At 46.3% G+C, this 12,596-nt stretch overlaps 1 protein-coding gene across 2 annotated transcripts in view; it reads right to left on the bottom strand.

The window, feature by feature from the left end:
- Positions 1 to 6,457, bottom strand: part of LOC106839963 (zinc finger protein 709-like) — a 31,859-nt gene extending 25,402 nt beyond the window's left edge. For both annotated transcript variants that reach the window (XR_011496176.1, XM_070492109.1), the window contains exon 1: positions 6,286 to 6,457. Coding sequence is in view for 1 of the 2 variants with exons in the window: in XM_070492109.1 (XP_070348210.1) it covers positions 6,286 to 6,288 (3 nt within the window). In the remaining variant the exon portion in view is untranslated. The remainder of the gene's footprint in view (positions 1 to 6,285) is intronic.
- Positions 6,458 to 12,596: the final 6,139 nt, after the last annotated feature.

Genomic DNA, 12,596 nt, shown 5'->3' with positions numbered 1-12,596 from the left:
ACTACTGCCAATCCTCCTCTTTTTGTTCAGGGTGACAGAGCCTGAGCTAACATCCGTGCCCATCTTCCTGTACTTTATATGTGGGACGCCTGCCACAGCATGGCTTGTTAAGCGGTGCCTTGTCAACACCCAGGATCTGAACTGGCAAACGCCGGCCTGCTGAGCAGCAGAACATACACACTTAATCGCTGTGCCACCGGGCCAGCCCATAAGAATGTTTATAAGCACTTTATTCATAATTGGCAAGAGTTAGAATTTTGAACAAGGTGTCCTTCAAGTATCGAACAGTCAACAACAAAACACCATCCAATGATAAAAAGAAATGAGGTATCAAGCCATGGAAACACATGGAGGGACCTTAAAACTTATTCCTAAGTGAAGAAGCCAATGTGACAAAGGGTCTGTAGTGTATGATTCCAAGCACATGACATTCTGGAAATGAGAAAAGTATCAGACACTAGAAACCTCTTTACTTGTGAAGGATTTGGAGGTTGCAGGGACGGATGAGTCAACAGGTGGAGCACCGGGGAGTTTCAGGGAAGCAAAACTGGACACCATGATACAGAAATGATGGGGACACGTCATTACACATTTGCCAAACCCCACACAGTGTATAACAGACAGGGTCAATGCTAGTGTGCACCATGCACTGTAATGCATCCATATGGACTTGGAAATTCCACACAGTGATACCAAATGTGAAAGAGTGCCACCTGTGTGGATGCAGACAGAAGGGTTATGTGGAAACTGAAAATTCTAATCAATTTTTCCATAAACTTAAAACCTCTGTCTTTTTAGAAAATGATGAAGACAGACTCATGACAATTCACCCCTTTTTTACTGAAACAAGACAGCTCTCATTCAACTGACTTCAACATATTCTTTTTTCAAGATGGGCCGTGAGCTAACATCTGTTGCCAATCTGCTTTTCTTCTTCTCCCCAAAGACCCCAATACATGGTTGTATATTCTAGTCGTAGGTCCTTCTAGTCGTGCCATGACTTCAACTGATCTCAGGAAGCCAGGCTGTGCTCTAGGAGCCTGAGACCCACGGGGGGGGTGAAACTTCCATCGGATGCCATGTTGGGGAGCACAGCACTGGATCCTCTGAGAAGTGCCATGGTCACTATCAGGAGTGTAAGAAGCCCAAGGTGGATGACGAGTGTCCTGCTATTGTAGACCTATTAGTGTACAGACGAGTGTGAATCTGACTTCTATTTTGGGGATCTCTGAGTCAAGAGATTTCCAGAATTCTTTTCCCACAAAGGGGCAAGACAACCGGTTGCTTTATAGAGTTTCAGGTGCCTGGGCCTAAGTTGGGTTGAATTAATCTCTTCACTGGGCCAAACTCAGACTGTGGTGTGGTCCACTATAACCCAGAGGGTCGGGATCTTTGTTGCAACAGGTACAGGACTGGGAGAAGCAGCCGAGTGACTTAGGGGCCCTGGGGAGCCCTCTGGAATCCTGCTTCCTACAGGCTGCACCTTCCTGTCCCTTCTTTCTCTCTGAAATAATTGCTCTTGAAGGATTGACCATCGGATGACCTCAGCTCGGTGACAGTGTACAATCATCCTCATAAGCGCAGACTCCCCCTAATGTCAAGGTGACTCCAGCTTGGTGGGTCAACAGTGCAACCGAGGCCAGCACAGTGCCCAGGAGGAGCTGCCCAGCAAGCAGCAGCCCACAATGCAGGAGCCTCCAGGCTTTCTCATCAGCCTGTCCAGGGAAGAAGGCCCAGGGGAAAGGGAGGGCGAGGCTTAAGTGTTCAGTCGTCAAACATCATCAGCATCAAACCCTCCCATTCATTACAAGAACAAACTTGGGGGACAAAAATAGGCATTCGCACTGGTAGTTTTTATATAAAGAAACGCTAACAGCATGGTGAGGCAGTGAGCAAAACTGGTCATGTAGGGAGGCTGGAGTCCAGGCAGGAGTGGGGCAGGATTGCAGGCAGGGAGTCGCCTTCAGGCAGTTTCCTCTCTTACAAATTTTTTAAACCTTCCCACGCAGTATTTATTTAAAATAAGGGGAGACACGGGCTGGCCCAGTGGTACAGTGGTTAAGGGCACGTGCTCTGCTTCAGAGGCCTGGGACTCACCAGTTTGGATCCTGGTCGTGGACCTACACACCTCTTACCACGCCAGGCTGAGGCAGGCATCCCACACATAAAATAGAGGAAGATGAGCACAGATCTCAGCTCAGGGCGCATCTTCCTCAAGAACATAAAATAACATAAGGAGAGATTTATTTATGCCATATTTTCCCATGTTTGATCACCATTTTTAAATAACTTTTAGTTTTAACATTTCTACATAGGAAACCATTCCAAGATTTAATCCTTTAAACACTAATGGACACACAACTATAAACCATAAAAAATTTACCAATCTCTTTCTACCAAAAAAGACAAGGGGCATTTTGGTTTCTGCCTCCAGTATATTTACCCTGGGAATGTTTTCAGGAAGGAGTAGCATATCACAATACCTTAGGGGTTTGCAATGAAGCCCTGAGTAAACTAGGAATTCCAAAGATTTACACAAGCTTCGATCTGATTCCTCAGATCAATGAAAACAGAAATTCAACTGCCTCTTCCCTACACCTATTAAAACAGAATTCAGGGGCTGTCCCGGTGGCATAGTGGTTAAGTTCACTTTGCTCTGCTTCAGTGCCCTGGGCTTCCCATGTTTGGATCCCAGGTGTGGACCTACCACTGCTCATCAAGCCATGCTGTGGCAGCATCCCACATAAAATGGAGGAAGATGGGCACACACAGTAGCTAGTGACAATCTTCCTCTCACACACACACAAACAATAAGAAAATAAATGCAATTCATTTGCCTCAGGAATAGTTCAGCCTTTTAAATGTCACAGTTCTCTAGGGACAAGGACACACAAAACTGACCTAAACATGGAAAATGCACCTGAGAATTGAAATACACCCATCTCACATCTTGACGTTCTCTTGTCTAAATGGAAAAAAACTGTTTGTGTCCACAATTTTCTTGCCTTGCTCACATCATATCTCTGAAATAACATTTTCCAAACCCCAAGTGCAAATGGAAATTAGAATCAGAGGATTGTAATCTTCAACTGATCAAGGAACCCGAGGACAGAAACAGGAATATTCCACTCAGCTCATGGAAGCAGCCTGCTGGCCTGCAGTTCAGAAGGAAACCCACACTCAGAAAGGGACCATATTCCCAGACTTGAGGTGTAGACTCTCTGAGTGGACACAGATCCCTTGGAGAGGGTCAGGCCCTGGTGAAGGAGGGTGGAGACCCTTGAGCAGCCACAGGAATGGACTCTGGGAGCCCCACACACCCTCCCTCTCCTATGAGCACGGACGCACTGCCTTCCCCAGGCTCCCACTCTCACAAGTGAGGAAACTCTCAGCCGGATTCAGTCTAAGCTTCAGACCCACATGAACTCCAAATTCATGAACTCTTTGTCCACAGGATGGAACACCTGATCTTCAAAGACTTCCTCACTGTGCACAGATTACACTCTCAGTGCACCTAAGTGCCAAAGCAAAACTCAAACGATGTCTAAAATGTCCAGACACAACCACAACCTCAGAAAGGGTGTCACTCCCCACCCCATGGTCACATGCACCCCCAGCTTTCCAGGGCTCTGCAGCTCCTCTCAGGATAAAGGCTCCTTCCATGGGGGTGTGAGCAGGAGGACACCTGCAGGGGGAGGCTCCCCAGGAAGAACAACTGGGCCTTCAAGACCTTCCCTCTGCAGGCTCAAGGGGGCCTTAGCTTGGGTCTTGGACTGGGGGACTCTGCTCCCCACTGGAGATGCTCTGGAACATCATTGTTATTTTAAATCACACAAACCCAGTGTTGGAATAATCCAGCAAAATCACTTAAACGCAGTCCTTCCACAGAAAATAAGGGAAAATATTATACGGTATTTCTACCACTTCAACTAAAAAAGCACAAATGTATATTCTTTTAAGAAAAAATGTGAGTTGCTACTGTTACTGAGTGAGGGCTCACCACCTGATGCACACAGAAGCTGAGACCACGGCACACCAGGCTTTGAAAGATGAAACAGTTGACTGTGCCATCGATTGGCAAGGAGACAGGAGGACAGGCTCTCAACTCCGTCTCCCTCATCCAGAGCATGGGCTGAGGCTTAAGGGAGCAGGGAGGGCCAGCTGGGATGAAAAGACCTGGCAGGGTGAGGTCTGACTGGCAGATCAAAACTTTCTCTCCCGCACAGGCTCCTGGCTGGCCACCTCCTGTGACAAAGAGCTCTAACGTCCTGCTGTTAAGATGGGGTTAGTGACGGGAGGTCAGCAGGAAAAGCACAGTGAACAAGGGGCAAGTTGTCCTGCAGATTTAACTCCTTGCCTTCTCCACTGGTAAGAGTTTCTAGAGATGCAGAGTCATCCTGCCCTTCCTGGCACACAGAGGGAGGCACCCTTAAAAAGGGACGTTTCTCTTAGAATGTAAATTGACCTTACAAAAGGGTAACTTCTACTAGGTTTTCAGAGCTTTGCCTGTGGCTGCTGTTTTTTAATAATCATCAGCTCAAAATAGCCCTTATACCAAAGACGCATCATTTGGGATGACAAGTCTGTTCCTAGGCCGGTGGTGACATTATTTCCATGACAAGAAATCATACTTGAACACTTGTGGTTTGCGTGTCTCAGCCCTGGAATCTCCTTTGGAAGCACCCAAAAGTAAGGAACACACCTCAGAAACTAATGACAGACATTCAAGGGAAGAGAGAGTGAAATAAGTATTCTTAAAAAATGGAACGTAACAAAGGAATGTTATATTTTTTCTGAAATTCACCTCTTTGTTGCCTGTCTGGAACTCCTTTATAGTGTCTTTCAAGCTCTACTGACTAGATACATTTACCCTTCTTGCAAAACGGACACTTAAATCAGTGAATAATTTTTTCTCGTTCACAAACCTGGGCGGGGTGTGGCAATGCCAATGGAACTGATCACTCAGGACATTTTTCCAAGGGGAACCCCCACCCAAAGTGATGTGGATTAAGGCTGCCCCAGCTAGAGAAGCCCAAGGTGACCTGGCCTACATGCCAAACTATATGACCCAGTGGACTTTTTTTATGGTATGAATTAGGACTGCCCCAGGGAGAGAAGCCCGGGTCATCCTCACCTACATACCGATCTATATGGCCAGATTCGTATCTAAAGTTATATGACCGCACAATAACCAAACCCCATCTGCACTGAAATCATTTAATGACTTTTTACATCATCTTTTCTTTTTCCAGTAAAAATAAGTCACGCATTCATGCCTTAAAAGATTAGCCCTAACCCTCAACTCAGGGCAGCAGCAGGAGCTCTGACTGCCCACGGGTCCTGTCCCCATGCAGCAGCAGCAGCAGCTCCTCACTGCCCATGGGTCCTGTCCCCATGCCTACAGCTCTTCACTGCCCATGGGTCCTGTCCCCATGCTATTTCGTACTGTTCTCTAAATAAAAGAGCACCACTGCCAGACCTTGAAAGTCCAAGAAACCTTTCTTTTGACTCCTCGGCTCACCGACCCCGCAACAAAAGGATTTGCCATAGGATGTCTGGGCCTAGATGATCCCGGGGAGAGGCACCAGGATTTCCTACAGTGTAGTTCCCAGTGCTTATTCTCTGCTTTCCTCTCATGTAAAATAGCCACAGACAAACATAATCTTGAAAATAGAGCCATCCAGGGCTCTGGGGCATAATGATAAGCATTTAAAATATCGAGTCTGTTTGAAATGCGCCATGGAGGACAAAGTGTTGATAAGGATCCGTGAATGAAAGAGGGGAAATGGCTTTGGGAGTGCTGGGAGGCATCTGAAAATGTACGGATTTACTGTCAGTCCCAGGAAGAGCAGCCTGTGGGGAAAGGACTGTGGATTGAGGCGCTGCTCCCCAAACATTTGGAAAACTCAGGAGAAAACGGTCCCCTCCGAGGAGAAATGAGGCCCTGGGGACCCCCCACAGACCGCAGCCCCTCCGCGCACGGACCCCGGAGACCGAGGCCCGACTGTCCTGCGGGCCCCGCACCGTCTGGGACATGCGGGGCTGCGGGCGCACAGCGGCCCAGAGACGCTCCGGCCCAAGTCGCCGCATGCAGGGACCACAGGACGCCCGGGGCCCGGCTGCCCGCCCCGCCCCCACGCTGGGGCCGGAGGGACCCTAGGGCCGAGCGGCGCCGCCGCGGACTCGGGGCCGCAGAGCCCGGAGGGGACCGCGGGAGGCCGGGCCCGCCCCCCGCTTCCCACCAGCCTCTCCTCCCGCGTCCTCACCCCGGGGCCGCACACTCACCATTTCCAGGGCTCCTGGATCCCCCGAGTCCTTCCTAGGACACTGCGGTCGCTACAGGCCACAACTCGACAGAACATGCGGCAGGGCCAAGTAAAGGGTTTAATGGCGGGGAGACGCGGTCCCCAGCGCCGCCGGAGCAGCAGCTACTTCCGGGGGTTGGGGAACTTCGCCCCACCCACCTACCCCGGCGCCTCGTCTGATTGGACAATTCAAAAGACTCACCCTCGTCTGTCTGAGTGACAGCCCCTGAGTTTAGGTGTCTGAGCAGAATGCCAGACAGAATTCGTTGTCTGCAGGGCCGTTCGCATTGAAAGGTAGTGCTGGGAGGGGACTTCTGGGACTGTGATCCTTGTTTATAAAAACACACAGTTGAAGGTCACCTCACCATATGCAATTGATGCGGGAATGGAGAACGGAAGAGTAGAAAGGAAGTTTTCTTGGACTCTCAAGGTCTGGCAGTAGTGCACTTTTATTTAGAGAATAGTGTGGAATAGCATGGGGACAGGACCCATGGGCAGTCAGAGCTGCTGCTGCCATGTGTTCAGGGCTAGGGCTAAATTTATAAGGCATGGGTACATGCCTTATTTTTACTAGACAGAGAAAAGATGATGTAAAAAGTCATTAAATGGTTTCAGTGCAGATGGGGTCTGGTTATTGTGCGGTCGTATAACTTTAGATAGGAATCTGGTCATATAGACCAGCATGTAGGCCAGGATGCCCTGGGTTCTCTCCCTGGGGCAGCCTTAATCCACACCATAAAATCCATCGCGTCATATAAATCAGCATGTAGGCCAGGACACCTTGGGCTTTTCCACCTGGGGCAGCCTTGATCCACATCATAAATCCCCCCCCGAACCCACTTGGCCCCAAAATCTCTTGGGGATATGGATGATGGTAAATCTTCTGTAACTACTTCTGGCTGTACAAGGTCGTAGAGCTGTCCCTAAATGGGGCCATAGGTACAGGCAGGAAGTTCAGAGGACCGGAAGGCTGCACCCGTGGAGTCCAAGGCTGACAAGGTACACGGATCCTCTGGAGACGAGAGAGTCATTTGACGAGAGGTGGTCCAGGAAGTGAAACTTGGTTGACATGCGGAGGACAAACAACGAAATAGACAGCAAATTATAATAAGAAATACAAGCAATATGATTAACGCAATGAATGAGGCTTTGATAGTAGTCCAGAGACCTGGTCCTGACCAGGAGTCCAACCTATCATTTAGGGATAGGGTAGGGTCTGATCACAGAAGTAGCCAAGTTTCTTTCTCATTTGCCCTTTTGTCTTTTGTCATTTGCAGATAGTTGCTGTTTTACTCTGATGCTTTTTGTTTTTGCAAATATGTTTCATCTTCAGAGAAATTCCTGGAAAGGAATCTGACACAAGATTCTAAACTACAGGTTTCTGATAAACTTTCAGATTGTAAAACTGAACTGGGTAAGAAATTATAGAATTCTAACGGAGAAACTGAGCTCATAGATCTGCTAACAGAAGATTAAGCTCTAGAATTGATTAGACAGGACTGTGTGAACTGATGAGGATGATTATAATTTCTTTTATGACCTCTGTTTGAAATATTGTTGAGTTTTGATGTGTTGTTTTGTTTTCTCAGATTTAAGGAAATCTTTTTCTCTGTTCTCTTATGGTAACCAAGACACAACAATTTAGTGAAATTATACCTTTATGAGCAAAACTGAAACATTTAGCTTTTTCTCCCTACCCAATCCCTCCAGAATTTGGAAACTCTTTGTGATTATGGTTATTTCGTGGAAATATAGTTATTTGCATAAGTTCACTAAGAATTTGGTCTCCTTATAACAGGACACATTGGTTATCTTACCAAAGCTTTGACTGGAATGTCATATTTGAGAGAAACATACAGGCTCAGATATGACAAGAGAGCTCTTCAGGAACAAAGATTGGACTCTCTGGAAATAAAGCCACTTGGAAATATGGGCCTGGTACCTTGTTTACAGAGATTCTGGCAATCTTGCCTGGTAAGTAAGGAAGATTGCTCATCTGGCAGGTGCAAGGAACCTCAGAATATTTTGGGGGACCTCGAGAAGAGAGGAGTCCATCCAAACCTGTAGGTATTGCAGGCAAAATCTGATGGCAAGTCCTTGGCTTGGCTTTTCTGGTGTCAAGAGGCCTTTACAGTTCAATCTGAGATTCCTCATAAAAAAAAAAAATCCAGCAAAGCAGGTTTCAAAGAGCCTGTATAATTAGTTGCTATCCTTGTTGCACTTATGTAAATAATTGGACGAAGTTGTGTTGAAACTACATTTATTTTGCAAACCAGTTAATCTTAATTTGGCTATCTTTTGTAAAAATGAGGGTGGTTTTAGAGAGAAAAAATAATGTTTCAGTAGAAGCTATAGTACACATTCATGGATATTAGATTCTAACTCTTTTCTTCTACAAGATTCATCTGTTACTAATCATAATGTCTCCTTGTGGCCATCCATCTCTGATACCTGGGAGTTCCCTGGCCACAATCAAACCTTTTCCTTCAATAGTACTGCCCAAATACTAACTAGATTTGCCTTGTCACAGGTGGATCATAAATAACAAGTTCCAAAGGCAAAGTCCCCAACCTATCTGTGGGAAGCATTCCCCCACTCTAGTTACCATTGCATTGTGACAAGGTCTGGCAATGGAAGGAGAATCATGCAAGGCACTTCTCCAGGGAATGCAATTCTTTAGGCAGAATCCTTCGTCCTCCTTTCTGAACTCCTTACTTCAAAGCCTATCATTGATTAATGTCTTCCTCTTTGCTCTGGAAACCTTGTGGAAACAGGCAGAACCATATCTCTAAAAGTAATGAGCTACCCCTAAGGATGAGGGAGTCTGTGTTCCGTTAATTATATACTCGCTGTCCTCCTAGCTTCTTTGAAGACCTTGAAACTATATAACCTCTTCCCTAACAATTGATACCTATGCTTGCTGCACATATGGTCTTTGGATAACAGCCCTCGCATGTAGGAAAATAATTATCTTTAGTTATGCACTACCCCCCACCTATTGATCTTATGACGACAATAGTCAGACCACCTCACATAATTTCTCACTATATATGTATGCCCCGTCCCCGAAATAAATTGTACTTGTTTGCAACTGCATCGAGTCACGTCTTGCACTTGCACTTTCGACGACGCCGTCTCTCCCGCGGGAACCTGGACTCTGCCGAGGCTGGACCCCAGCACCTATTGATACACACAGGACGGACTATATCAAATTTGGGATGAATATATTTGGCTCACTCCTAGTAGTGGTCAACTCAGTCAAAAGGCCACTCTATGTTGGGAACAAACCAATCACACCTGTGATACGTGGCCCAATAACACCCGACCTATGGGGAAAATTTCCTGTTATATGTGTTCTCATATCATAGCCTTAAAAAAATACTGATTGGTTTGGGACTGCCTGGGATAGGCGGCCCAGCATACGTTGGTTAGCTCTTAATGGCACTCAGTGGCTATGTGACTCCAACTTATGGCCTTGGCTGCTACCTGGATGGATTGGACCATGCACCCTAGGCTTCGTCTGGATGCAAGGTAGAGCTACATTTACTATATCTCCTCCTGCTAACCTACCCAACCTGCAACAGCGCTGGACACGATCTGTCTTCCACTGGTATGATCACCTTGCCTCAATTTTCCTTCCCCAATTAGGAATTGAAAGTGTCATCTGGCACATGGAAGCTCTAAACAAATTTACTATGAAGGCATGAAATGGTACACAACATAGCCTTTTGCTGCTCAATTTAGAAGTATCCCAAATGCGTAAGGCAGTCCTCCAAAACCGAATGGCACTGGATGTCTTGACAGCAGCACAGGGGGGCACTTGTGCCATTATAAAAACTGAATGTTGTGTCTATATTCCTGACTACCATCAAAATATCTCTGGCTTCCTATCAGATATGAGCCACCAAATTAAATCCATGTCTGACCCTACCCTATCTCTAAATGATTGTTTGAACTCCTGGTCAGGACCAGGTCTCTGGACTACTATCAAAGCCTCATTCATTGCGTTAGTCATATTGCTTGTATTTCTTATTATAATTTGCTGTCTATTTCGTTGTTTGTCCTCCGCATGTCAACAAAGTTTCACTTCCTGGACCACCTCTCGTCAAATGACTCTCTCGTCTCCAGAGGATCCGTGTACCTTGTCAGCCTTGGACTCCACGGGTGCAGCCTTCCGGTCCTCTGAACTTCCTGCCTGTACCTATGGCCCCATTTAGGGACAGCTCTACGACCTTGTACAGCCAGAAGTAGTTACAGAAGATTTACCATCATCCATATCCCCAAGAGATTTTGGGGCCAAGTGGGTTCGGGGGGGGGATTTATGATGTGGATCAAGGCTGCCCCAGGTGGAAAAGCCCAAGGTGTCCTGGCCTACATGCTGATTTATATGACCTGATGGATTTTATGGTGTGGATTAAGGCTGCCCCAGGGAGAGAACCCAGGGCATCCTGGCCTACATGCTGGTCTATATGACCAGATTCCTATCTAAAGTTATACGACCGCACAATAACCAGACCCCATCTGCACTGAAACCATTTAATGACTTTTTACATCATCTTTTCTCTGTCTAGTAAAAATAAGGCATGTACCCATGCCTTATAAATTTAGCCCTAGCCCTGAACACATGGCAGCAGCAGCTCTGACTGCCCATGGGTCCTGTCCCCATGCTATTCTAAATAAATAAAAGTGCACTACTGCCAGACCTTGAGAGTCCAAGAAATCTTTCTTTCAACTCTTCGGCTCACCGTCCCCACATGACAATGATCAGTCTCTCTCCATTTTGATGTTTGTTGACAACTGGAGTCTGACAGTTTTGCCAAATAGGTACACAGACAGATACGGTGACCAGGGAACTAGGCAAAGAAAGGGGTACAGAGGATCCGATAAAAAACTAACATTGTCTGTTGAGTGTCTGCACATGGAAAGTTACAGGAAGAGCCTAACCCCCAGAGGTTCCCACAAGCAGGCTGGCCGAAGCCAGTTCTGTTCGCCTCGATCTGCTCTGAAGTGAACTTTCCCCATTATCAACTCATTAATATTTTCAATTCTCCTCCTCTGGGAGGGACCAGGGAGCCATTTCTGGATCATACTATGTATGTAGTCGCATGTGTCCCTTCTACCAATGAGCTTAAAGGAACGCGATGGTTAGGCAATAAACCCTGCTCCCGTGCCTCTTCCTCAACTGAATATTCATGAACTGTACTATGATCTCAATAAAACGAGCCCTCAAATCCTTGTTTGGGGAGACACTGCTTTGGGAGAGATCCCTGGTGTTCTCCATTGCTTCTGCAAGAAATAAAACTTTCTTCACCTACTTCTGCTTTGCTTGTGTTTTCAGCTCTGCTCTGACCAAGAGGTGAACCCATTGAGTTCAGTTACAGTACCAAGGATGCAGTAGGTGGGCATCCTTCCAATGCTTCAGTCAGATTCAGAATAAGCGCATTTTGAGAAAAAACAAACCATCATTTTAGAAGAAAAATGACTTCTGGGTGTTCAGAAAGGTTAACTTTAGAAAATATTTCTGACATTAAAATATTTGTATCTTATAAAAAATGTAAGCAGAGACTCTTTCTTACCAATGGTTAAATGACTCTCTGTGGCCATGACCCACCTGCTCCTTGTGGTTACACTATTTAATCCAAATATAATGAGACATCGGAAAACTGGGTTTCATCAAAATGATCATTCCATTGTGATACTAGAGACTAACGTTCATTCCAGCAGTGTTGGGGACACGTGGACAGGCATACTTTCCATTTAGTCTGCACAGATACCATTTCTGCTCATTTCCTCTCCCAATTCCCTGAGGAAGTGCTCACCTTTGATGTCATCTGAGACAAACAGCCCTCTCAAGTCCACCCAAAGTGTAACCATAACTCCAGCACACCCAGGGACAGAGAAGCATTCCTGGAAGAATGCTGAGGGGCCAGGCCTAAGAACCACAGTGATCTCAATGAAGAGAGAAAAGAAGGGCCCAGTTTGCCACCAGAGCTCATCATACAAGGGGGAACACAGCTGGGCAGTAGCATCATTGATCAGTCACCTGTCCAATGTAGGAAGAGAAATTCTGTGGATATTCAGCATCAAGCATTGAGAGATGCAGAAGATATTTCCATTTCATTTTCTGTTATTCTTCTTCCCTTTAGGAACTATCTGGAAAATGATAGTCTAGAAGGAGGTTTCCAGGAAATCACTCTGACTTCCTAACTCAGGAATGCCTCTGTTGTTTGTTTTAACTCCCAACTCCTCATCTCCACCTCAAACTAAGGACACACCATCCTAAGAATGTGC

The sequence above is a fragment of the Equus asinus genome, chromosome 20 (assembly GCF_041296235.1).
Source record: "Equus asinus isolate D_3611 breed Donkey chromosome 20, EquAss-T2T_v2, whole genome shotgun sequence".
In the NCBI taxonomy this organism is placed as follows: domain Eukaryota; kingdom Metazoa; phylum Chordata; class Mammalia; order Perissodactyla; family Equidae; genus Equus; species Equus asinus.
Note: the sequence above shows the minus strand (reverse complement) of the source record. Positions and strands in the feature narration are given on the sequence as shown.